The 27,451-nt window shown below is 40.6% G+C and overlaps 2 protein-coding genes across 5 annotated transcripts; both read right to left on the bottom strand.

Annotated features, from left to right (window-relative positions):
• Positions 1–1,173: 1,173 nt before the first annotated feature.
• il12rb2 (interleukin 12 receptor, beta 2a) lies at positions 1,174–13,671 on the bottom strand. Of its 2 annotated transcripts, XR_012772918.1 has the most exons (17): positions 13,453–13,671; positions 13,097–13,221; positions 12,534–12,785; positions 11,707–11,830; positions 11,407–11,597; positions 10,953–11,098; positions 10,449–10,593; positions 8,075–8,145; positions 5,521–5,725; positions 5,206–5,382; positions 4,983–5,084; positions 4,692–4,838; positions 3,952–4,083; positions 3,192–3,288; positions 2,964–3,051; positions 2,339–2,875; positions 1,174–2,196 (listed from the first exon to the last, which is right to left on the bottom strand). XR_012772918.1 is itself a non-coding variant. In XM_075485047.1 (16 exons), the coding sequence occupies exons 2-16, from the start codon at positions 13,164–13,166 to the stop codon at positions 2,441–2,443; spliced, it is 2,382 nt and encodes a 793-aa protein (XP_075341162.1). In that variant the 5' UTR covers positions 13,167–13,221; positions 13,453–13,671; the 3' UTR covers positions 1,174–2,440. The 2 variants fall into 2 exon arrangements, 1 of the variants encoding a protein (XP_075341162.1); XM_075485047.1 differs by having other exon boundaries at positions 1,174–2,875.
• A 1,421-nt stretch (positions 13,672–15,092) lies between these two features.
• Positions 15,093–27,023, bottom strand: il23r (interleukin 23 receptor). Of its 3 annotated transcripts, none has more exons than XM_075485045.1 (18): positions 26,936–27,023; positions 25,997–26,038; positions 25,791–25,891; positions 25,397–25,526; positions 25,109–25,287; positions 23,989–24,112; positions 23,727–23,890; positions 23,212–23,348; positions 22,913–23,126; positions 22,727–22,809; positions 22,022–22,217; positions 21,753–21,935; positions 20,887–20,985; positions 20,611–20,763; positions 17,892–18,032; positions 17,655–17,742; positions 17,094–17,193; positions 15,093–16,748 (listed from the first exon to the last, which is right to left on the bottom strand). In XM_075485045.1, the coding sequence occupies exons 3-18, from the start codon at positions 25,849–25,851 to the stop codon at positions 16,113–16,115; spliced, it is 2,688 nt and encodes an 895-aa protein (XP_075341160.1). In that variant the 5' UTR covers positions 25,852–25,891; positions 25,997–26,038; positions 26,936–27,023; the 3' UTR covers positions 15,093–16,112. The 3 variants fall into 3 exon arrangements, with proteins under 3 accessions (XP_075341160.1, XP_075341159.1, XP_075341161.1); XM_075485044.1 differs by lacking the exon at positions 26,936–27,023 and adding an exon at positions 26,334–26,435; XM_075485046.1 differs by lacking the exon at positions 26,936–27,023 and adding an exon at positions 26,334–26,435 and having other exon boundaries at positions 17,103–17,193.
• Between the last annotated feature and the right edge of the window lie 428 nt (positions 27,024–27,451).

The raw sequence follows: 27,451 nt of genomic DNA, 5'->3' as shown, positions 1-27,451 counted from the left end.
TTAATTCTGACCAGTTTTCCAGCCCCTGCCAAGGAAAAACATCCCCACAAAATGATGATTCCACCAACATGTTTTTCTGTGGGGATGGTATTATTGGGACGATGACAGGTGCTGGGTTTACATCATACATAGCATTTTTATTGATGGCCAAAAAGTCGAGTAACCAGAGGACCTACTTCCAAATATTTGGTGAGTCTCCACCATGTCTTTAGGTAAACTTCTGTAAGCTATGGCTTTTTTGTCTGGGCACTCTTTGATAAAGGGGAGTGGGTACAGGTTAGAGCAGTTCTATGGACATATTCACCAGCTCATTCAGGGGTTACTTTAGTTCTTTGGTGCCTCTGAAACATGCCCTCCTCTGGTGGACGACTCTCCGGCCGTTTTTATGTGGTGCCATATTCTTTCCATTTTGTGACGATGGCTTTAATGGTACTCTGTTGGGCAGGGCTACCCAAATCCGGTCCTCGAGGGCCGACGTCCTGCAGGTTTCAGATGTTTCCCTGCTTCAACACAGCTGATTCAGATGAAATGGAGCTCTTCAAAAGGTTGTTAAACCAGCTGATGAAGCATCGATCTAAATCAGGTGTGATGGAGCAGGGAAACATCCAAAACATGCAGGACGTCGGCCCTCGAGGACCAGATTTGGGTAGCCCTGCTGTAGGGTTTATGACTCGTGGACTTTATTCAACTACTCATCTGATTTATGTTTTTTTTTAAATTTTTTTTTTTAACTTCACCATTAAAGATTTTGTGTGGGTGCTTGCTTTTGCAAAGCTTTTTTTTTTTTTTTTTTTTTTTTTTTTTATTAACTTGAACTTCAACCTGATCTTTTGATCAAAGGTTTTGCAACTCTGACAAAGACAATGCGACACCCAGACAAGTTGAAAGGAAGGTGAAACTGTGGTACTGTTGCCAAGTGCTGGTTAACCGTTAGTTTGGATTGAAATCAAAACTGAAAATCTGAGTCATAAAAAGGCCAGCAGTTTTTATATGAGCTTCTGTTCTGAAAGGGCCCAGAGTCTGCAACCCCCCCCCAATCGAGAGGCAATGCAATGAAGAAAAAGCAGCTCTCCAAACAGACCAGTGAAATAGTTTTTGAGAAGTACAAGTCAGGTTGGGTTGTAATGAATATCTGTAATTTTAAAAGTACCAAAGAAAATCATTTAATGCACCATCACAAAATAGGAAGATAATGACACCACAAGAAACCAAGGAAATGAAAAGACCATCTGGTGCAAAAACAACAACTTTCATCGCCCCAACAACACCATCAGGGAATGGGAAAGTGGTAAGAATTGAGGGAATGATACATGGTGTTAAATACAGGGAAATTCAAGAGAAAAAAACAGTTTTCCAGACATTTGAGACTAGGACAGAGGTTCACCTTCTAGCAGGGCGATGACCCTGAGCATACTGCTAAAGCAACAATCGAGAGGTTTAAAGGGAAACATTTAAATGTGCTGTAATGGTCTTGTCAAAGCCCAGACCTAAATCCAGCCGATAATCTGTGGCAGGACTTCAAATCTGTTGTACACCAGCAGAACCCATCCCACTTTAAGGAGTAGTTTTGCTTTGAGGAATGGGCAGAATTCCCTGTGGCTAGATGTGCGAAGCTCTTAGAGACATACCTGAAGAGACCAGTCGATTTTCTAAGTTGACATTTATTGTATATCCTCGTCACAATGAGTTACGTGTGCAAAACAAGTAACATGTTCATTAGCTTCCGCTCTTTGATTTTTTTCAGTTCCATTGAGACAAATAATAATATTACGATAATAAGATGGTGAACATGTATTCAGCAACATTTGCAGCGTGACAGTGGCCATAAACAAGCCAGGCTGTTGGCTTTTTAACTGTATAACACCACCAGCTTGGACTGTTGGAAAAAAATACAAAGGCAGCTCAAGGCTGAGGTAGGATGAAAGCATGGTCGATTATATACAGGAGTCAAGAAGTATGCATTTGAGATAGCCTTTTTGAACAGGATAGAAGTTATTAGAGCATGTGAAAATATGAAAAACGTGTGTAAATAACAAAACTGATGATGCCATTATGGTGTCGTGCCCTTCCTACGATGGCAACTCAAGTCTGCTGCATAAAGATGAGGCCTTCCTGAGATCCGAACATGCACAAATCACATGGTCTGTCCTGCAGCCCGTACATTTTGGTCCCAGTTAGTTTGTCCATGACTGTTTCCTGTGAAAACAGTTATAATGCATGAAATTATTTCTGCATAACTAAAGCCTAGACTTCAGCGAGATCATTTTTGGTACAATTCTGGTTTCAGTAGGCAAGGAGGTAGTAAATGCTCGATTCAAAAAACAAAAAAGACTAAAACCTGTCATCCCTTCCAGGCGTTGTTTCTGGACAACTGTTTTCCATCTCTTTTTGCAATACAGTTTTTTTTTTCTCTCTGAAGAGTTCTGATTTCAGAGTCACTCTAAGCGCTCTCAAAGAAGCCACTGCAGTCAATTTTCACTGCATCCAAAGTCAGCTTCCCTCCAAACTCTAGCGTCTCCATGAAGATATTATGACTGGGGAAAAAGTGCAGGTCTGCAAACTCTTCCTCTTCCTCTTGATCCTCGTCATCCATAATTCCCGGCCCGTTTGATGAGATGTAGTCGACGGTCGTGTCCAGTGAGGTCTGCGTGTGGTCGGAGCTGTCGGAGTCGTGGGAGAAACTCTTGATGTAGGTGGTCAGAGTGGGATACAGCTCAGTCTCTGGGCTCAGGCTGGGCAGAGGAAGGAGCTGTGAGGAGACCGTCGGTGTGTCACTGCTCTTCTTGAACAGCTCCTCCACATCAACCAGGATGGTCTCTTCTTCCTTCTCAGTTAGGGTGGAGTTACCTGACGGGAGCTGGAGGTTCATCTTGCCCTGTTTGGAGGGGAGACACTTTTATTCAAATAAGGAATGATGGTGGCTGCGTGACGGTTTTGATTTTTTGGTTCTCTTACATAACTACCTTATCTTTGGTGCACTCTTTCGCCCACTTGCTGTTCGCAGGATCTGGCACGACATCGAGCATGAGGCACTGGAAAAACTCCCAGAACCTGAAGGAGGAATGTGGAAAACTGCTGAACAGCACTGCGTGGAAACTTTTTATTCTAAAACAAACCTATGAGCTGTGTTCTGCAGAAGCTGTGAATTAAAAAAATAGAAAATAAATAAAAGAAGTTATGAACATACATACCTCTGTTTGATCACTGAACTCTGGCACAGGCACATAAGAAACAGCACCATCAGTGCAGCAACGACACACACTAGTGCAAAGGGCAGTTGAGTATCCTCTGCAACAGTAGTGAAACGTAGAGGTAAGATTACAACATACACACTTGGCACTTTTGTTTCAATGAATAAGTCAAGTAATAAAAAGCAACATTGCCATTATATCTAAAAAATGTTTAAAAAAGCCTCCTGGTGAAACAGTTTTGTGGTTGGTAAAGATCGCAAGTGAGTGCATTAGAGGCTGCTAAAAGCTTCTGGAAAAAACTTCCACACTTAACTCCTCTTATTTTGCAGAAGATTTTTTTATCCGGATGAGAGAGCGAAAAGAGAAGATTTACATGGAGTTCACAAAACTTTTAAATGAAAGACCACCAGTAGCACTGAACTAAATGAAAAACTGCACATGGAAACAAAACTGTTATTTTATCTAAGCATTTCAAATTTGTGATAACTTTGATTCATATTTAGGAGAAAAACATTCCTCTTTTTTTGTGTCACATTCAACACAGTACATAACAAAAACAGAATAATAAAACTAGCATGTATGGCATTTGAAAGGCACAAGTAGTGGTTTCATGTGTGATTTTGGGTTTGCCTACTTTGGAAACAGCTGCCAGTAAAGCAGTGGAAACTCCAGAAAGTCTTCATTTGGTATTTCCTCCATAGAAATCAAGAGCAGCATTGATCTTCCATTAAAAAAATATGAAACCTGAAAATCTGCTTACCCTCGATGAAGAACTTGATCTGTTGACCTCGGGGCCCTTTTCCTTTGGCAGTTGAAGCACTCATCCTCAGATTGTAGACAGCTGGAGGCAGATCTTGGATCACATACGTGCTCTCTGATGCTTGTACGGAGTCTGAAAACGTGTTGGAACACACACAGAGCAGAGGAGTCACAAAAGTCAGCAAAAGTACTCATTTGCTTGTCTGCATGCTTAAAAACAACATGCAAACATCAAACTCAAAACGAAAATAGGTTACTGTTTACAGTTTACTGTATTTCAGTTTTAAGTATTCAAGTACTCGGCTCTCAGTTTAATCTGTGTTTTCAACTTTACTCAGGAAAACACTGCAACTCCCTCCTGTATTTCTTGAAAACATAACAAAACAGCCACTCCACATTCATGAATAAAGAGCAGTTGAATAAAACATTAGTGCAGGAATATAGAGTGTAAACAGGGGTGACAGATCTGTGCTGGTGAGCTTTTGCACTACTGTGTTTTAACCCAACACCACATCCTCTGAATGTGGCAAAACAACCCATCACTGCATGTTTTTTTCTTTTTGTTTTGTAGCTGTCTGTCACACTTTTATTCTTAAGCACTGAAACTCACAAATATGACACTGAAATAAGGGCAAGTAAAAACTCAAAGACTGGATTGTTCTGTACTCAGCAAAAGTAAAAACACAATTCCTCTCCCAAATTTTTGGACAGGCTTCAACAACCAGTTGAATTTGCTCTTACACTCTTTGCTCTGTCCGCTGTTGTTCTCCAGATAGATGGTGTAATTGGTGATGCAACCCCCGCGCTGACCCCTGGGAAGCTTTGTCCAGGTAATCGTCACTTTCTTTGCTTCCACTTTTTCTTGGACTGATGGACCAATTTTTGGAACTGAAAACAACAAGCAGAAATATTGCTCAATATCGCAGATTTACTTTTTCAAAGTCTCAATCTCACAACTTTACACCATGACCTAAGACACTGTAAATACTGGCGTAAAGCTAATGACACTGCGGATCTCCTTTTGGATCATACCTGATTCCAAAGCGGCAACTCGTTTAAATCCGGTCCGACTCACTGAGCTCTCATTGTAGAAGACATACACAGCCCCTTCATAGCACTCAAATGGCTTAATATCTGCATAAAGAAATAAATTGAAGAGAACTTGCAAAGTATGTCCAAGTAGAAAAGGAGACAGTATATATCCTTAAGTGATCAACTAGCTGTTCATCGTTGTCTCTGCTCTGTAACTTCCTACCTGTGAGCACCGCACCGTTGACATTCTTGTCCAGTCTGACCCATCTGAGCTCCTCCAGCATGTGGCCCACGGGGTACCACTCTAACAAGTACATGGCGGGTGCAGTTTCAGGTTTTCTCCAGGAGATGGTGATATTGTTGTGGCCTGATGTTGCTTGCACATCCCGAAGATGCTTGGCTGGAAAAGAGGGAGGCGAAATATGTGAAATGCAAAAGTTACTCAAGCATCTTAAACTCTTAAACTCAAGTGAAGCTGGAGAAGCAGCGGAGGAGCTTATAATCAACAGCATATCTTTATCTTAATTTTGTTTTTTACCTTTTGTGCGAAGGGTTGTCATGGTGTTGGGAGGTGACAGCCCTTTAGAGTTGCGAGCCCACACTGTCACTTCACAGTCAGCACAGAGTGGGACCGAATAATTCCTGACATCAGCGCTGACGTTAGCGATAACACTCAGGTTGGTTCCAAAAACTCTGACTGTATACTCTGAGATCCTCCCACTGGAGACGGTCATGTTGGCCTCCTGCAACAAGATGAACGTTTTATGTGAATAATAACAGGAAAGATTTGTGTTTGTGCGCACTGGATTACACCGAGTAAAAAGAAAAGAAGTCTATCACACGAGCCATGGATTTACAGGCCACTCAAGATCAACCGCACTGCGAGATGAGTGTGTAAGACACATCATTTCTGTTCAGCTCCTCTTTTTCTTGTAAACTGAAACTGTTGTGTATGCTGTCAGGTTTCACTTACCTCTCGGAAGTGTGTATTTGACATTAAAAAAATGGAGGTGTGTCTGTGTTTGTGGTGGACGGTGGGAATGCGTATCTGTGTGTGTGTGACCGTGTGTTTGAGGATGTCACACATCAGTAGTGGTCAAGGTTTGACCTTTAGTCTGTGCAGAACAAAGTAGTGAAGCAGGAAGATCAGACAGTGTTACTATGACTACAATGACACACACACACACCTACAGAGTGCGACAAAGAGGAGAAGAAACTCTTGGAGATCTGAAAATGTCCAGACTCATAAAACTATTCATCAGCCTTACATACGTGTACAATAAGTGTACATATTTATTGCTGCAGAGTTTTAATCACAGTGTGTGAATCTTAAAACAACAGTAACTTTGCATAACATTTGACCTAAACCTTAATCAGATTTTAGATTCTGCTCCTAAAAGCAGATGAAGCAAACCCAGTTAATCAAATGTGACATAAGTGTTCCAGTTAGTCATGTATGGAATGAAGCGAATGATATAATACTGCATATCTTTCAGTGGAAAAAGCACACAAATATCTAGGAATAGTAGTTAACTCGAAGATAAAACTAAGAGTCAGGTGTTTTCTGTCATTGGGCTGACTATAAGGTGTGAGTGGTTGCTATGGATGCGGATCTATCAAATTGTGATCTTTGAGGAGTTACTAATGCTCGCTGAATTGGAAATTGTTACAGAATCATCTTTGAAGTATTTGAACTCTAATACTTCATCGACAGTCAGACAGATTTTGTATAAATGCAAGAAATTCCTAACCGTTGCTACCCTCCGCCTGGAGTGGTCGACCAACAATGATCACTCTGACCAAAGCGCATAATACTCTGCAAAGCCACAAAAGCAATCCAGTGTGACTACTAAAGCAACTAAAGGCCTCTCTCAAACTGGCTATGTGATATTCATGAGTCTACAATCAGGAGAGCACTTAATAACAATGATGTGCATGGCAGGGCTGCAAAAGGAAAGCCAATGAACCTTAAAAAGAACATTGTTGCCCCTATGCAGTTTGCTTAAAATCAGGTAGGCAAGCCAAGAAGTGGCTGGAATAGACTAAAACAGAACTTTTTGGTTTAAATGAGAAGTGTTACGTTTACAGAAAAGAAAACACTGCAGTCCAACATGAGAACTTTATCTTATCTGTCAAACATGGTGGTGGTAGTATCTGGGTGTGGGCATATCTTGCTGCATCTAGACCTGGAGGGCTTGCTGTGATTAATGGAATTTTTTTTTTCTCCAAAAAATGATTGAAGACGAATGAAATTAATGTTTTGGAATAGACTAATCAAAGTCAGAAATTTTGGGGAAGGACCCGCAGTAAGTGGTTAATTTGGGAAAGGCTCTCGTTTGACAAGCAAATAAGTAATGATCAGTGGCCTGGGTGTGTCAGTGAAGCCCGTGTATGCGTGCATCAGTGTGCGTGTGTGTGTGTCGTGTTACTGATGAGCTGTGACGCGCTGTAGTTGCGGAGAGTTTTCACCTCACAGCACAGGCAGCCGTCAGCCAGCTCGCGCCTGTCTCTACAGTGTGGACGCGCTGCTTTAAATGAAGCTGTTTAGAGTCTGATACGAGGACAAGTAAAACTTCAGCCGTTTCAGAGGGAGATTAGAGGTTTACGTGATGCCGGGATGCGACGCTCTGATGAGTTGGAAGTTTTGTTTTTCCAGTTTATACCAGTCTTTCATTGCTGTCTGTACGCAGCTACAGGTGAGCCATGTTCTGGCATCGTGCTTATTACCTTTATGGCTCTGCTTAAAATGTAGGGGAAAGGTGATATACAAGACTGATCAAGGACGTCACACAAGACACTGAAAGCAAAGTTTCTTATCATCTTTCCACTTACAGATAGTTATAATCCAACGTTTCTGAAAATATTGACTCATTTTCATCATTCTTTCCATCTTATTCATCTTTCCATTTCCTCATTTATTTGACTTGAACGTCTTTTTCTGTTTTAAAGACGTGTGTAGGATTCTTTTAATGTTTTTGTCATAGTTGTGGTTGAATAAGGTCAATTCTACAAGGCTGACATACTTTCAAGTCCTTTTTTTTGTGGTCACCCCGCAAATAACCTAATGCACATTTTGAATTTTAAAAACTTACCTTCCAGTAGATTCTCATGGATTTTGAGTCAGATGCAGGGGCAAACCACACATCCAGTGCCAGAGTTGGAGCTTAAGAACAAAGCAAATAAAGATGTTTTAGTGCTTGTCTCTATAGAAATTGGGTGTTATTAGAGGGACATAATGCATCTACATCACCAGAGCTGACCTTCTTTTTTTCAGGTATTCCTAACAATTTGAACTAGTCAGAGATTAAGTCTGACATGAAAATACAAGAATCTTTGCTAGGGCTGATGACTCTGAGAAAGAAGCATCCCTTACAAAAAGAGGAAGGTTTGTAAGTGTGAAACTATATGACATGTGATAAACCAGTCACTCCTCTTTGAGCTTCACGTACAAAATGTAGGAAGATGTTCTCTGATGTGAGCACTTCAACTCTTTAAACAGCTCCATTGATCTTCTGCATTAATCGGACTTTATAGCAATGAGTATAACAACAACACACTGCCATTTTTCGTGCTTTCCTGCTGATGAGTTCATGTGGAAAGCTGCAACTTTAGAGTCAATAGCTCAACTGCAACTTTTTAAATGCTAAAAAAAACACAATTTTCACTGTACACTCTTGCAGTGTCCATTTTCAGTATGAAAAAGTATGAAACTGTGTGTAAAAGAGAACTTTCATGCTGTCTTGGATGAAATTACTAGCTGCCAGGAGGGTCATGAAAATTGTCCAGTTGTGATAAACGGAACGATTGTTTTGGAGGATTTTTCCTTTTCTTCAGCGTGTGCTATATATTTTTTGTGCATGTGAATAGTTTACAATGTTACAAAGTGTACAGAGGCTCATTTTCCCCCACACTTGACACACTGAGCTGTCTGAAACCTTTGTATCAAGATGGCAGCTCAGGAAGAAGAGCTGTTGTCTGCCAATCGGAGGGTCGGTTGAAGTGTCCTTAGACAGTACACTGAACCCCACATTACCTTTGATGCTTTTTATAACATGTGAGTGTGAGCAAGTGAATGTGTGCTATGTGAGTGTGTGAATGTGGTTTGCAGTGTAAATGCACTGGAACGTAAACAAGACTAGAAAAGTGCTATATAAATGCAGGCCATTTACCATTATAATACCTGGGGTAGTTCAGCACAACTTTTTTAGCCCTATCTGATGTGAGATGCATATGTCGACATAATTCTTCCACGCGTCATAGCAAACTAACCCGGTCCCTGTTACTTACCCATATGCTCATCTAGGTGCTGCTAGGTGTCTGGTCTTCAAGACTGACTGTAGCTTGTTTAATTGATTAAATAATGTTTGTTATCAACACTAGATAGTAAAGATTACAAATTGGAGTTAAATTCAGCTACTGTGGGTGGATCTAGTATACGCACTGAATAGCCACAGCTTCATGTGGGCTCAGGTTTATTAACATAAATGCATTTACTGTAGTAAGGCAAAGCATTGGGGAACTAGTGTTGTATGAACATTTATTTAGCATCATAGCCTCGGTAAGGAAATAGCATAAGCTTTCTTCTTGGTTAGTAAAGAGAGCTTTCTTCCTCTGAACACCGTAACATACATATATTTAGCCAAAGCTCACACAAACATGGTCACGGACATAGTTTATGTTGCATATCTAATTTTCATTTTAAGTTGCTGCTGTTAAAGAGGTACTCTACAATGCTTGCATGCTCAACTCAAACAAAGAAGAAGCAGCTGCCATTTATTCCAGCATTTTCTCAAGAGTCAGCTAACCAATCAGAGCAGATTGAGCTTGCAAGTCTGAAGTTCTTTCATTTAATAGAAAAGAAAATAGGGAAATAAGTGTTATCAATGTGTTTGTCTGTAAATGAGGAAATTGTTGAGACGACACCTAAAGACATTTTTTTTTACAGCCTTCTCAGCTCTTTTGTCTGTTACTGCTTGTAAGTAGAAACTGGTGATCTGTCACAGCTGCACATTCATAGCTTACTAACGTAGAAAGACTTGCATATCTTCACACCATCAGTAGACAAATATGCAGCAACATTTTCCATTAAGCACTTCTTTCCTCCTCACTACCTTTCATCTGTCTGGCTTAACATTTAATTGAAAAATATGTTCAAAAACAGAAGATATTCAATGTAATCTCAGAGTAAGAAACATAACAAATATCTTCTTATAAGTAGTAAATTGTTTTGATTTCAAAACTTAATCAAACAATATGTGTTTCAGTGGCTCATAGGTATCATTCATGCAATCAGTGGTGAGCTCATAACTGCCTCAAAAACCCAGAGGGAAGGAAACATTACTGCACTATCTGATGGCTTACAACGATAACATGCCACACAGGTCTGCATTTAGGCAGAATAAGTGCAATAAGGATAGAGGTGGGAACAGTTATTTTGGGTCTGCAGGTGGAACCATGATTGCTTACCCTCCTCTTGAGTCCAGCTGGAAATGTTTGAGCTCCACTGACTCCACAGGCCCGTGCTGAATTTGGACCTGGCTCTGAACTGATACAGCCTATAGGGCTCCAGAGATGAGATGGACCAGGCCTGGGACGAATTCCTCTGCAAAACCTGTAGGACATTATTACATATAAATGTTTTTTTTTGTGATTTCATCTAAGATATCAATATTAAACGTTTAACATGATGCTTATGATAATGAGGCATTAATGAACATACAGTAAAAACATATGAAAGATCAATTTTCAGCTTGCTGCTGAGACCTGAGTGTCATTATGAATTCACTTTCTAACACATCAGCTCTGCCACTCATATCATCCTCTAGCTCTGAATCAGCAGAGACCCAGAGGGAGCTGATCATCCAGTAACTGTATATCATCAAAGATTTTAAGAAGCCATTTATAAGTTAAACATCTCATTGGAAGCACCTAAGTTTTTAAGGTCTGAACTGAACAGTTAAAACTTCTTACTGAGTCTGCATAGGTCGCCCATTGTTGCTGACGTTCATCTCTGTATTGGATCTGCAGGTGCTGAATCCTCACAGACTGCTCCACTTTGATGATGCATTTCCTGGAAGAGCACTCGGGCTGACCAAGAACAGGCGTCGATGGCATTACTGATTGGATCAACACAAAGTAATGGGACAAATTGCAAAGAGAAATCTTGAGCAACAGTCAAAGGATAGGTGCAAAGGTCACGTTTTGCATCATAATAGTTGCTATTTCAAAAGGAAGATGGGGGCTGAGTAATTATAAACACAAGCATGATGTCCTGAGAACAAGAACAAAACTTTCACTGCTAAGCTGAAATTCTAAGCACAACATCCCTGTGATCTAATGCCTTGCAAAAACCCTGAAACTGTCAATGCATACAAAATGAAATGCAGAAATTAGAACCCACCACCTCAAGTGCTTGGAGCCTTACCAATGTCACTGAGAGTGTAGTTGATAATGGGGGATTCGACAGAACCCAGTGAATTCTGGGCTTGAACCCACACGGAGATGAGTTGAACAGATCTGGTGACACTGAAACTAGCTGACAGTGATTTAGTTCCTTTACCGATAACATTGAACAACACTGGTCCTTCTGTGTGGTTCCCGGATACAGTTCTAACCCTGAAACCCACAAAAACAAATTGTTGTTGAAAATATGTTCATGTATATAATAAATCATGATTTCATTGATGGGTAAGATAATCAGGAGAGACATATTATGGTGACACACCACAACGCGGAATTATTCAAAAGATAGGTGTCCCGTCCTCTGTTCCAAGTGCAGACCACAACTCCACTCTCGTTTTTTAGGATTTTGTAGATGCATGAAACGTTTTTTGGGGGATCCAGTGGGTCTGCCCACAAAAGAAGACAAAGAAGAATCAAATGAAATCTGAAAGCCTAAACAAATAGTTTTCCAAAATTTTTTAAAACAACAGCGACTCATTGCTTTACATACAGTGATCTACAGTGTTATGATCAAACTTGGTTCTGTTTTCTTTGAAAAATACAAATATTTTATGAGTTAGAAAGTTGGAGATAGTAGTTTGATAAAAAAAAAAAAGAAAAAGATTTTCAGTGTTGGACATGTTCTTTTTGATCAGCTTGCGCATACTATGCATGTGCATGTTTGTGTTTGAGGAACTTTCATGTTGCATGCCTTAGAAAACAGCCCCCCCCTCCTTGGTCAGAAAAAGTAACTTGCCACTCTGAGCTGTGAACAGAGTTCGCTAAGTCAAGAAGAGAAAGCAGAACCAATGGTGCCTCTTTTAGCAGCTCTCAAAAGTTGAAAAATGAATTCTGCCCTGAAACAGGAAAGTCTCATCTTGTACTGTAAAACATCCTGCAGGAGTTCTCTATCAAATCTTACCAACATTTGCAGAGGGAAGACAAATTAGGTAATATCATCCACAATAAAGCTTCAGGCTCAGGGTGAACTACAAGAATGGTGTCATGTATATGTACTCACACAACAAGATTCCTGCAGTCATTTTGTTTGAAATAAACCAGCATAAAATCTGTCAAACTGGGCTAAGTAGCACTTTGCTGCTCACTTACATCCAGCTGAGATGTCCTTTCCACAGGGGTCCCCTGGAGGACAACGGCAGCTGTAAGTTCTTTTCTCTGTAATGTTTGTCACACTAAGATATATAGTTGTAGTATTCCATTCTTTGTGCCTCTCCGGGGTGATGTTGTTGTCCCGGTACATGGATCCTTTGCACTTGCAGTTGAAGGTGCAGTACACCTCGAAACTGGAGCCGATGTGCACCTCATATCCAGCAGTGGACCAGAAGAAACAGGATGTCTCACCTAAAAGCACAAATGTTAATTATTCATAATAATTTACTTTAGTGGTTGTTAAAGATTCAGGCTTTTTCTTCCTTTCTTTGAAATCAGGAAAATACATCACTGATCAGTTACTGGCAAAAAGGGTGCCACTGCCACACAAGAAATTTAGTCATTACAACGTTTTTGTTTTGTTTTGTTTTGTTTTTTCCCCAGAAAGCATTATTGCCATGTATTACGACTTTCTATCCTTCATCTCCCAGCGGTGGAAGAGAAAAATACAGTCGATAAAAAAAAAGTTAGAAGTGTTGTTTTACACAGGTGTCTGAGCTTACCGACGCAGAGCTGCACGGCCAGCACGGTAACAGCGATGACAATGGACCATGTCAGGAACATTGTCGCCATGAGTCACCAACAGCTGCAAATGCGTTCTATGTTGCCCACGGGGCTGCTAGATTGGCTTAAAACAAGAACAACACAGATAAGAAATTAAAATAAAAAACAACAACATTATGATACAGTTTATCCACAGATATCAAGTGTACATTTTCCTCAGTTCTGAGAAAACATTCAATGCTTTGGGTTTGAATTCGATTGCACAACCTATGAATTTCTGACACGTGAATTATGTAAGCATACATTTTAAGCAGAGCCATACAGGTAATAAACACGATGCCAGAACATGGCTCACCTGTAGCTGCGTACAGGCAGCAATGAAAGACTGGTATAAACTGGAAAAACAAAACTTCCAACTCATCAGAGCGTCGCATCCCGGCATCACGTAAACCTCTAATCTCCCTCTGAAACGGCTGAAGTTTTACTTGTCCTCGTATCAGACTCTAAACAGCTTCATTTAAAGCAGCGCGTCCACACTGTAGAGACAGGCGCGAGCTGGCTGACGGCCGCCTGTGCTGTGAGGTGAAAACTCTCCGCAACTACAGCGCGTCACAGCTCATCAGTAACACCACACACACACACACACACACACTGACGCACACACACACTGGCTTCACTGACACACCCAGGCCACTGATCATTACTTATTTGCTTGTCAAACTAGAGCTATACAGCTATATTTTACTCTCACAGTAGATCTAGAAAAAAAAAACCTTTAGGTAGCCTGTCATTTCTATTCAGTGCTCTTAAAGGTTGGTATATGTTTTATTTTAAACTAGCCTATTTTCAAAGATAAATGTGAGTTTAAAATGCTGTTTGGGGTTTTGATTTTTCTTTTGATGGGGAACTATTGATGAATCCTTCACAGCAGACTTGTGAACTGACTGATTCAGATGAGGGAAACGCCTGAAAAGATGGACCAAAAAAAGCCCACAGAGGACTTTACATTCTCACATTTTCCACACAGCCCTATTTATCACTTCCTTAGTGACGTCCTGTATAGTGTAGTGACCCCCCCCCCCAAAAAAAAAAAAAAAAAAACTCGAGCTCATTCCCACAGCTATATAGCTACAGGCACAAAAGTAACCAGTTTAAAAATTCAGCTCAAATGGTCTACAGGTGATTCTTAAAAAGATCAAGAAATCTACAGATTTGTCACAAACTCGACCTTTAAGTTTAAGGAGGGACTCTCCTGAAATTTCGATGATCAAGAAGGAAGTGAGAGGGCTGTCAGGAAGTGACAAAAAACGATGTTCAACTGCAGGTGGTGTATGTATGAAAAGAACTCAGGGTTCAGGAGCACATCGTCGTGCTAACGCTGAACCACTGGCTGTGGCAGGGAAAACCCCAAGCCTGGGTGTGTTTCAGAATAATTTCATGCTCGGTGCCACTTCACTGCTCATAAAACACAGTGGCTGCTGACATGAGAAACCTATAGAGGTCAAATCCCAGTGTTGAAATGGAAATGATCCAGGACAGCTGTTTTGACTACTGTAACATCTGCAATATGAGATACACTTACAATTGACTGGTTTGCAGAATGTCTCAGGATGCAGGTTTTCCCAACAGAACTTTGCATTGGATCACTTCACCTGTCAGTGGTCATAATGTTATGACTGACGTATGTATATTTGGTTACAGTAAAAAAAGTAATGAATTCATCACAAGTCAATAACAAACCAGTTTTTAACCATTACAAAGAAAGTTTTGGCTTCCATTTTAACTTTCAAGCTTGAATTGTGAAACTACTACCTATTGGACCAGGAGGCAAATGTTCTGGTTTTACAGTTTCTGGTGAGACCCCAACCCCTACATTTTATGCCAATGTTTACCATGAAACTTGAAACAGCTGAAGAACTGCGTCGGCGTCCAAATATTTCCAAAGCCTAACCATTAATCAACGATTTTATTACAGACTGCAGATGAGAGAGGTGCAACTAAATCAAGTTTCCTTTTATTTAGACAGAAAATACATTGACAGAGATCAGAGGAATCACATGCAACAAAGTTCTGGCCTGCCAGGAGTCAAACTAGAGACATTTTTAGCTCTGTACATATTGTGCCTTCCTGTGAAATGTAACTGAGATTTTCTGATGAGCTTTTTTCCCTGTAAAAACTCATAATTTTTATAAAAATGCTCTTTTTCTATACTGGTTTGGATGCTGTGCTGTTGGAGTAAATTGTTGAATGAACTGTTATAATGTGTAACCATGGCAATGGGAAAGTTGTTTGCATTAGGAGCCAAAAGGGTGGAGAAGGTTAATCCAGCTCATCACTTTACCAGGATGGGAACTGTGAGATCACTGGCCGATTGAATGGAGGAGATTGGACCCCTGACGGAGATGCTGCAGGAAGGTCCCGAAGTCAGCAGTGTTTTGTTTTGTTTTTACAGAGACATGGCTGCAGGAACTACTCCAGTGCCCCTCGACTCAGCTTTAGGACAATATGGGCAAACAGAGAAGTGAAGGACTGAAAGAAGAGGGTTTCTAATGCTTGTTGGCCACAGATCGTGTGATCCTGGGCATGTCAGTGTGAAGGAGCATCTCTGGACCCCAAATGTTGAACTCTTAGCTGTGAATTCCTATCCACGTCGACTACTGAGAGAATTATCTGTGTTACCATCCGACACCGTGTGTGTATTCATCAGATAAATTGTTGGCAAGCTTCAAAACCAAAATCCCAATGCATTCCTGGCAATCTCTGAAGATTTCAACCTCCTCTTTCTGCTACACTTCAACCTTCTAATGTTTGCCAGCTGATTTTTATGTAATATATTTCTTTCTTTATTTTGTCATTTATCCTACAATGTCCTATAGTTATGGATATATAATATGTGGATATATAATAACATATATTCCAATTGCTCAAAGTCACTCAGATAATAGCAGATCATTTTATAATGCTCTCATGAAATATGGAGAAGTAGTGCAGTTTGGGTCTCTCCCGTAGTCCCGGCTACATCTGTGTGTCCAGTATGGTGGTGCTGATGGTAGTTAGCTGAGGGAAGTAACCTCCATTCAGTGTTATCTCACCTGTACACTGAGATAAGCAAATATCAGTTGTGTCAAGAGTCATTTTTTCATCCTGCTGTAAGTCCAGAGGTGGAGAGTCTCCCTCCACATCATTCTCAGTCCCTCTCCTCTCTCCTAAGAAGGCTTTATTCAAGACCTTTGTTTCAGCAGTTTTAGGCCAAAAAAGACCACCGACAGAGCCAAGATTCAGCCCCTGAGACGAATCAGAGAAATCCACATTGACGCTCGACAACAAGCCTCCGAGTAATCCTTCAAATACACTTGAACACCTGTCTTCTTCTGCTGGAGCATCCCTCTGAGTCTCCTCTGCAGCCTCTTCCTCGTCTGGAGGAACCAATGTAGTAATCTGGGGTTTGTAGCCGGCATGATCAACAGGCATTGTTCTGGTATTAGACATCGACAGAGGATGCTCCTCTGTGGTATGTACTGATCTGATCTGAGAAACTTCAACGTGGAGGATGGGGTAAACTTCATCCCTCTCCTCCTGGGAAATCACGAAGATGGGGGACAGTGGGGGGTCACTACAGGTAGATGAGAATAATGGCTCACTTCCGTCCTCCTGGAGACAAAAAATGAATAAAAGAAATTCAACAAAGAGAAAGACATTCTTACATTTGGAGTGATCAATATCTTGCACGTGTGGAGGGCAAGCATGGATTTTGTGTTGTCATTGACACAAAGCAACCGGATCTGTCAAAGTGAAAGCAGGACAAAACAATGAGATCAGCTCCTCCATCATAGTTTCTACAGGTTTACTGGTGTAAATTGCTTGCGTGATGTTTTGCTGGTTTTGGAGCAGTGGATGCAGCTGTTAGTTGTTTCTGTATTGTCTCCTGTAATAACTGCAGCTCACGCTAAAAGAGGGAAACGTGGACGTCAACACAACCAGACTTCTTCTGCTTACTTGGATTACCTCCAGTAGCCTGATGGCATTGCTGTGTCCTGGTTTTGGCAAGTTTTCAACAAGCCACGCAGGTCCCCAGGATTTCAATTTCTGTTTGATCCTAAGACAGAAAGATAGGCAGGATTTCAGTGTTCCCCAGTGATAAAACATAACAAACAAACAAACAAACAAAAAAGAAACCCTTATTTTATCACTGGTATGCGGAAAAGGAAACTATTGAGGCCAGATCAAAATTATTTGCTCCACAGTTAAAACCACCAGATTCATGTTAGGGTTTGGGTTTCTGTTCATGTTAATTAAGTGGCTTTTTGCTCCTTTACTCATGTAGTGGTGTGGCATTTCACAAAAACCACCCACAGTGGCTGCCACACGTCTTCCTCGTGAAACGCAACTCACAAACATACAAAATCAGTTAAAGGGGGCCGAGGAAAAAAAAAGACATAAAAAGTCTGCTTGTCCTCACGTATTACTTTCACTATTAGGCTATGTATTGTGTCTGTTAGGGCGACTGTTGCTTTCCATGGAACATTAATATTTTGAGCATGAGTGGCTCATTAATACCTTTTCCTCACGCAACTCCAGCACATCAAGTTGACTACGATGACTATGAAGATGGTAACGATGAACACAATCACAATCCCCATGCCAACTGAAGGACAAAAGAAGGGAAACACTCATTACTTTGGCAGACTTATTGATGAAGAGCAAAGAAAACAATAATAAATTATCAATTACAAGCTTATTAAGTTGATATTTTGGGGTTTAAAGCAGAGCAAAGGAGTGCAGCAGGAGATGTACCTGCAGGAGCTGCAGGCTGAGAGGAGATCCGGCTCCCTCGAGGTCCTTCTCCAGCTGAGTTGGACGCAGTCAGATGAAGAGCCAGAACTCCTTCGGGAGTATCCAGCCAAATCTGTCTTGGGCTAGATGCAGACACTATTTCTGGAGACAAAAAAAACCTGACAGTTGGACTTTTCTTTGCAAAGATAGCACAGTTTAAGTTTGGATGTTAAGCTTTAAAATGTGCATTTAAACAAGAAAAACTGCAATACTGTTAGCTAACAAGCCTGGGCTGCCCGCTGTGATGTGAATAGATAACCCAGTGGCTTAGTGAGGTCTGAAGAAGTGGATATTACCCTTCATTTCTGCCTGGCACTGTTTTTTTAAATGACCTGTCCAGAAAAGGATAATCTCCCAGTGGTACAGATACTTCCTTATTGAGTTTAGCAAAAAATGGGCCAGCAGTATTTGCACATTATCACTAACCATTTGCTGCTTCACTTCAGGGAGTAAGCATCATTATGAAACTGACACTAGCCAGAGAAAGGATGCAAAATTTACAGTCCATACTGGCCCACAGATTGTAGGGTGAGAGATCTTCCTCACTGAGGATTTTAAGTGAACTAGTCCTCATTTTTTGGTCCATCCAGACATGACACCTGAACAACTATTCTGTCATATTTCGAGTCTACAAGATGGTGGTGTCCTTTGTAACTGACTCTTGGAGCATGAAGTCATTTTGGGGAAGAAATGTTCAGTGGCATGTTATCTCCTGTTCTTCCCTTAAAATCACCCAAAGGCAATATTTTGCTGTCTTATTATTTGAGGAAATACACTATGATGGGACAGCTGAACCTGACTTCAGAAGGACATGACATCCACTCTGCCTGTGATTGGTTTACCCTCCCTCTAACTGATCATCATGCCTCACTTCGACAACCCACCCAATGAAGATAACTAAGAACAGTTAGTTAGCAGACAAGGGTGTGTTATACCCTCACCATCTTAAAACCTTAAAAAGTTATGACTCACAGGTCACAGCACAAGGTGATGCACATAGGTGATGATTTATACTTGAATATGATCAAAGCTGCTTGAAAAATAAGGGGGTGTATCTAAGTCTTCCTGTGTATACACCCACAGTCTGTCATCACATCCTGGAATGAAAGTTAAAACTCTATCATCATTTTTTTTTTTTTTATGTAAAAAGTACAAACAAACAAACAGCACTCAGAGTTCAAGGGTACCTTCTTTGTGCCCAAGGTCAGAAAAGATAGGCTGAAGTGAAGTGGAAAGCTATACTGCGGTGTGACTTTGAAATGTTTTTTGGAAATCTGGCAGTACTGCAGCTAGTAGGCTACAAGGGGAAGGCCCATTCAGTTTATTACAAGTGCGCAGTACTATAAGTCTAAATTCACAGCTGAGGAACATCCTGCTGTTACATTTCTGCATGCCAAGCGAATTACAAATCTACACTCTGCTGTAGAGCCAGAAAATGCTGGTGCTGGCTTTAAAAGCAACCTCAATCTTACCCAAGAGATTTTACTAATTGTCTCAGAGCACACGTTTCCCCAAACTGTGGGGGATCAAGTAAGAAAGATTGATACATGAGAACAAGAAAAATCTGCCTTACGATAGAGAACTGCTTAAAACTCAAAATCTGAGGCAGATAAGGAGACAGCAGGACTTATTGTGAACAACAAAATAAGCCAAAAAGAAAGTTAAATTCAATAACTCTTATTAACATCTTTGACATTTCAGTTTGACAATATTACAATCAGCATTCAAAACCCTGGCAGCAGCGTGACAATTAATGTTGAAAAATAAGTCAAAATAAGAAGGTGAGCTCTCAGGTGCTCTAACACCGCTGTTCCACAAATAGTGTATAAGGCAGGCTGGCTAGTAACAGCATTTAACAACGTGTGTGCATGTAGCCACACGGCTTCCTGTTTGTGGTCGGAGCCAGTTCTAGAAATGTCTAAAGACACTGTGAAAATGATGACAACCTGTGTTTGATGCACGAGTTTGTTCTCAACTGAGCCGAGAATCAAAAACCTCGCCAGAGTCAAGCAATCAGCCAGGGAGTCACGTATAAAAATCTGAACAACTGGGTTGTGGTGTCTGTTTTATCAGAAAAACTAGTAGCTTCCCTTATGATCATAATAAACAAACAAGAAACCGGCATTAAACATTTGAATTTCACTACATTACGGGAAGCCAGAGCTGAAAAACCCTGCTGATGCTCTGAAACTTTGAGGGAGGGGAGTATCAGTGGAATACTGCTTGCATGTTTTCCATTGTGTAACTGTGGCTTGTGCTGAGGCACAGTATATGCACACTGCTGCATATATAATTTACCACACGTGTGCACACGCAGGTATTATGGGAAACCTTTGCCTGACCAAGGTGAAGTACAATCACAAAGCATGTAGCGTAGTTAAAGGAGGAACCCAAAGGGTTGGACCTATGACGAGCAAGAACAGGAAACTCCCTGCAAAGTCGTGTTTCCTCCCTCCAAACCTCCACATCAAATCAACATGAAATTTTACTCAACAGATCTGAGAAGGCAGCTGAGTAGCATGGGTTTAGAGTTGATTTGAAGAGCACGTTTGGAAAAGTTTTAACAAACATTTTCACATTTAACTAAGTTGCCTCAAGCAGTTATTTGGTCTGACAAATGTTATGAATCGAGCAAAATGCCCTTCTTAAATATATTTCATGTTGATGTTTAGGAGCTCACCAATGAGTTCTGTGTTGGAGTCCAGTGTCCGCACATAGATGGTGTACTTTGTGACGAAGCCCCTCTGCTGGTCTACAGGCAGCTCGTTCCACTGGATCAGGATCCGTCTGGTCTCATGGACCAGAACACGCAGGTTGGGACCAGAAACTGGCTCTGAAACACACCCAGTGACAATGACGGGTTCAGGCTCCTTTCAATATGTTCATCATGATACATCATATGATGGGACAAAGCTGACAAATTGGTTTCTGGGACCGGTGGAGACAAGAATCTTACTCTGTTCTCTTGAGTAGACAAGGCTGGACGTTGGAGCACTGACACCTCTGGTGGTCACGGCGTACAAAGAGACATTATACCGAACACCTGCAATCAAACCTAAAACAAACATGACACCATGATTTATTCAATAAAAAAACAAACGTTTTAGAAAATACTGACTTAAGATTGGTGTGACGGAAGCACAGAGAAATATAGTACATTGGATGGCCACCAGAGGTCAGTGTTTGATCACTGTTGAAGGCCACTGTGTGTGTCTTTTGAGTCACAAATGGGTCAGTGACCAGCCGTTCCATTTCCCAAAACACTTCCACTGATGTCATGGATTTAAAATGGGACGCACACACACACACACACACACACACACACACACACACACACACACACACACACGCACACACACCTCCTATCAAATGCACAGCACTTTGTAACCTTGACACATTTTCAGCATTTCTCTCTTACTTTAAATGGTTGCTGAATTATGTAATAAATATACATATACAAGCTAAATAAAATATTAGTCATTTCAGATAGAAAACAGTTTATTTGATTACTGCTAAACACTCCGCAGTGTGTTACAAATGATCCTTATTTTTTTGCCCAGTTAGTTAAAAACTAATACATTATTTTACCTCTTCTTTTACTTTCACTTAAACTTTTGACATATTTTCTGGAAAAAGCATGACATGCTCTGGGAGGTTTAGCTGAGGTTGAGCTGCCAAACAACTTTGACCATTTTTTGGATTAAAAATTAAACATTTGTGCCTCGTCATGCCGAATCCAGTTGTGCTGTGTGTATGTATGTATGTTTGTGTGTTTGAGCAGGCAGACGCTCTGCTGCCCTTCTTATTGAATTTTAAGTTTACCTGTGATTGATGTACTATTTCGATCTTTTGCAATCTTCTCCCACTGCAGCTGTTTCGCAGGTACACTTGCCCATTCCATCACATAGTACAACAGTTGTCCTCCAAGTGCAGATGACCAGGAGACAAGCACAGCGTCGTCATTAACTGCAGAAACCAACTCTTGCAGAATGGGTCCCAAAATACCTAAGTAGTTATGAGAAATCATTGTTTTTCCCCCTCAACAGTAAAATGTAAACTCTTTTAGCCTTCTGTGTGTAGTATCACGGCACCTGAGTGTCTGAGTTCCACTACAGCTGGTGGAGACGTTCCATATGAGGTCACTGCACAGACATTCAGTGCCTGAACCCCTGCTGGTACCTGGACTGAGCACATGCTGGTAGCAGCAGCACAGGTCTCCTCATGGTCATTAGCCAGAAAGATCTTGTAATGTTGCACCTCGCCACTGTAATTCCATGGAGGCAAAGGCTAAGGAAGAGAACATTTAATCACACTTTAGTATTTGCTGTTTCACATAATCCACCAAGCTTTTCTGATAGTTTCGATTATTCACTTACACTAGACTAAAAGACCAATTTCAAAATCCTCCTATCAGCACCTAAAACTTGCAAATAGAATGAATCATATAACCTATGTTTAATGAAACGGCCATGTGCAGAACTATTTGAATGCCAGGAGTTTTCCAAGAAGTCCTAGTCAAGTTAAAACTGTTTGTGGTGCAAACATGAAAGCTGAAGCAATTTTATCGTCTATGTTTGAGAAAGAAAAAGAATAAGTATGTTCTCCAAAATGATCTACTAATGTTTAATGAGTAGTGTAGAGATTCTGTGTCATAACCAAACAGATGTACGAGAATTAAACATTTTTTTTATGTTTGATATACAATAGGGGTCAGAGTCAAACACAGCTAAAAGGGTAATCAAAATCAAATATTCCCAGAATAATAAAACAGGGCTTATGAATATCTAACACAGTACCTTCCACAAAACAGTAACACGCCGCAGCCCATTTTGATCCTGGCCTCCTAAAGTTCTCCACACATGCAGCTGCTGAGATGGACCTGGTGAAAAGGTACATAACCAGCTGTGGGTTTTCACACTGTGTAAAAAAAAAAATCTGACTTCATGCTTTTGTTTCATGATAGGTAAGAATTGCATGCTTGCTTTTTCCAGGGCTCTCCTTCCTCACAGATGGGCTCCACTGGCTGCAGAGCGTTCTTTGGTTGAAAGTCCACCTGCTTGCAAAGCTGGGTGCGTTGGTTTGTTTCAACCCTGATGCCGAGTCACATGTTCTCATCTGGAACTCATACTCGCTCAGAGGCCTCAGGTTATCCACCCGAATCCGACCCTCACCGAGCTCTGATACCTCTCCCACTTCCTAAAAGCATCAGCAGATAAGGTCACTTCCTGACAAAGACTGGTGATGAGAAATATCATTTTTCTATTTTCGAACATCACTTTACCCAGGAAAGGTTATCTGTGCGAAGTCTGACGTGGGATCTGAGATGCAATGCAGACTCAGAGGTTTTCCAGTGCAAAATGGCTGTCATGGAGTTGTTCCCAAACTCTATCGTAACAATATGAGGGGTCTCTGGTATCACTGCAACACAAAAACAACACAGAGGGAGTGTGCATGTGCACAGGCCGTGGTGTTTGTTCAGAGCGCTCTCTGAAACAATCGATAAAACAGCTGGTGCCTCAGAAGGTCGTGTCGTTTTCACTGCGACACTAACAGGGGTGGACGCAGAGAATGAGCCCGTCGTTCTCTTTAAAGAGATAATGGGAAATTCAGAAAAACAGCTCGCTGATCCCCAGATTAGTCAAACTGCAGAACAAATGACTGAACTTGTCGCTTTAGCTAAATGACTCACTTCTCAGGAAATGTTATTATTCTGAGAGAATGATAAAAATTGATTTGCTCAATATGCTCTTGAAAAACAGATGCTTCTGTTTAAGTATGACAGAGGCAGAAGCTTACCGATGTCTTTCACGCAGAGGATGAATGGATCAGACTGTGACGTTCCAAAGTGGTTGTAAGTGGTGACGGTCAGCAGGTATTTGCTTTTTTCATCTAAGATCGCTCGTGGTAAGGTGATTTCTTCAGCATCCCGAATCTGAGCGTGTATTTGAGTCCCATTTTCTCTAGTAATGTAAAAATGTATTAAAAACAAGGTCAACAGCATATATTAACCTACGTTACCACAAGACAAACAAACAAAAGCTTAAACATAACACCATACCTGCTGACTGAAATGTTGAAGGAGTCGTGCAGGTGTGTTTCCTTTCCTCTCTGCCACGAGCAGTGTATCACCTCTGAGCTCCTTGTTGTTTCACAGCTAATATTTCCAGGTTTATCTGGCGGCACTGGAAAACAAAAGAGTTTAGTATTAGTCTAATTTACAGATTTTGAACAATAAAAACTTGTTTTTTTTGTTCTTAATTTTGTTTTGGCTTCTCATATATGATATCGCAGCTGCAGATTGGGTGCAGTTAATGTGGTATGAACAATCTGCACCCAAAAGGTTGAGCTACATCCGAGTAAATTGGCTTCATCTCTCATTATTGTTTGATACTGACAGGGCTCTGAGTTCAGTACATCTGCTCGGCTTGCATAGGCTGATGACTGTCAAAGCTACATTTCACTTTACTTTATTCAGCTGGTTGCTACATCGTAATGATCACTTGAGAAAATACCTGGTTACCACACAGCTACATTTTTTAATTACCTCTTAGAACTTACCATTCTGTTAGTAATTGAGAGGTTTAGTTGTAAATGTATACAGTTGTATATGTGTAAAATATACATCATTTAAAAGAAATCAATATTTTTTCTTTGAGATTCATCTAATCCTAACTGTTTACAATGGATTTACAACAATATCTTACTATATCTCCTCAGACTTGTAAGATACCAGATTCTCATATGAATTCACATGTAAATGAACAATTAAATGCATCAGTTCACAAATAATTGTAATTTTTTAAGTACTAATTACAAAAAAACCCCACCAACTCTCAGTCACTGGCACTGCAGGTGTTGCTGAGTTGTTGAAAATCTCTGTTGTTACACAAACTCATGCATTTAAATTTGTGTTCAATTTGTAAGCATATTCAGGATTCAGAAACCGAGATAACCTGCCAAGTGAACCTGATTTTGGAGAGACTTGTCTACAGCCACAGCTGCATCAAACCCTGGATTTATCAAGAGTAATGTTGTAGATATGAAGATAGAAATTCTACTATCATACTGTATAGTTTAATACAAAAGATGGTTGTATATTATTACATTTAATCACAAAATACTGAGAGCAGGGTTGCAAATATCATACTGTTTCTTTATTTACAGTAAAGCGTACTTACGCCCGGCATTAAGAGTCAGTCCGCTGACAATTGTCTGAACAGAAAAGTCTTCGTGCTTCATCTTGCAGACCACAAAGGACTGTGGCATCAATACACGGGGAACGAAAACTGCTGTGGTGCAGTTTACTCTCTTGGATTGTCTCACAATCTTCCAGTTCAGCTCCAGGGACAATTTGAACCTGAAAGTCAGCGGCACAGCTTAAAGTAGGCCAAACCTTTTAAATGAGACATTTAAAGAGACACCAGACAGTGGTGTATGGCAGTTTATTGCATTTCTACCCTTCTTACCTCCTTTCACATTCATTAATGTGGCAGTATACTGTCATATTTGAGCCCAGGAGGAAGGGTGGAGCTGGCTCCACTGTCAGGTTGCCAAGGTGGATGAAGCGCTCGCAGTGAGCCGGCAGCAGAGGGCAGCCTGTCAAGAAAAGTGGAGAGCATGATATTTTCCCTCTGGAAAAGGGACAAAGAAAGCAACGTGACTTTGAGACAATGAAAAAAAACAAAAAACAAACAAGAACAACAACTAAAAAAAAAACAATGGCGATCTCCGTGATTATTTGTCTGCTAATCCAAACATGTGTTTCACCTCACACAGTGGCAAGAGCTTTAATATGCTTTCAAGGAAGCAGGGGCTTCCTGTCAGAGACACAGACCAACATCTATGTGAGGTACCACTCACCTCTGAAGGAGAAAGTAAGAAGAATGATAATGCATCTCCAAATGGTTGAGGAGAAATACATCTCAGCTCATCTCTTTTGAACTGCATGAACCTGTCAGCAGCTGTGAACAAAAGTTACTCTCATTAAAAATAGAATTATATTTTTCCTTTTTTGTTGACATCATGGGGACAGCTGCACATAAAAAAATGAGAGAGATCAACCCCACCTCAACCCGCTGTGTGCATCTGGAGCGCAGAGGTGTTGTGGCCTACATGGGAAGGAGGGGCAGCGTCAACTTAATCTTATCTCCAGTTTCAGTGCAAATTTGAAAGCAAAAACATTTTCAGTGAAAGCTTCTGTCGTCAGCGAAGCTCTCACACACACATCATGTCAGATAAAAGATGTTCATCAGTTTCCTATGCTTCAAAAAACCGGCATTCAGAGAGACCCAAACTGCGTCAAATCTACTTATCTAAATTCAAAGGACATCCTGAAATCAAAGAAAAATACTGTTAAATTAAATTTTTCTTTCTGAACCAACAAAGCAGATTAGGTAAACTCACCAGAATGTCATCCTGTCACAGTTTTCTTATGATACCATTAAATGAAGTTACCAGCAAACTTCTTTCTTCCTCAGACGACTTGCCTTGTGAAGTGCATGTGAATACAATGATCTTTGCTGTGCAACTCACATATCTTAAGCAGGTCATTGACCTAGTTTGGCGGTATTCTGGCAAATCCGAGACTTTGAACATCTATCTGAGTGTTTCAGTGCCCCACTTCAGTTGCCTGTTTTTCATCACCACAAAGGTTCTGTTGACTTTAAACATCACTGTGTTGAGCAGCTGATCTCATTTAATGTGCTGCTGCTGGCAGATTAGTGATTAACTCAGCAAGAATTGTCAGTCTTTATGTAAAAAAGAACATGCTGACCAATGCTCCACTGCAACCTGGTTACCTTGGTTTCCACTGCTCTGAGACTTCTTTGTATTACAGTAATTCTAAAAGCGATAATGCAGTTATGTCAAAAAAAGGACATAACATGACACACAGAACTCATCCATCAAATTACAATCATCCAAATATGATTCACATTGTCTTTCTGAACTGAACGCTATACATGTGCCTATTAAATAGTATCCAAAGGAGGGTAAGAGAAACTTACATTATACATCTGGCTGACTACAGTTGATCCATATTTTTTCCTGCTGAACTGGTTGATCATATTTGAAGCTCCCTCAGCGCAGAAGTGTCAGTTGTGTGTGAGGAAAAGTGAGGCTTTGTCAGGGTGCACTTGTTTTTTCTGATATTCTCTCACTGGTTAATTTCCATCTCTGACCTCAAAAGCTTACCAGGGAAAACCCAGATGTAGAACAGGACGGATGCTCATGACATATCAAAGAGACCTCAAGAATGAGGGCTGCCAATTTTCAGAATTACTAATTATTTAAATACAAACGTAAAGGTTAAATTATGGTGAATAACACGCAAAAGTGCTTTTATATATATATATGTAATATAATGTAATGTAATCATTTAGGAAAGCTCCCTCTGACTTTAAACAAAATCTTCTTTACGGCATAACCTTCATGCTTCGAGCAGCTTCACTGTTGTATTCATTTTATTTGCAAAAGAACAGAGGCACTGCTTTCAGTAGCAGTGCATGTACTTAAAACAGAAT

Source organism: Odontesthes bonariensis, chromosome 15 (genome assembly GCF_027942865.1).
Source record: "Odontesthes bonariensis isolate fOdoBon6 chromosome 15, fOdoBon6.hap1, whole genome shotgun sequence".
Classification (NCBI taxonomy): Eukaryota; Metazoa; Chordata; class Actinopteri; order Atheriniformes; family Atherinopsidae; genus Odontesthes; species Odontesthes bonariensis.
Note: the sequence above shows the minus strand (reverse complement) of the source record. Positions and strands in the feature narration are given on the sequence as shown.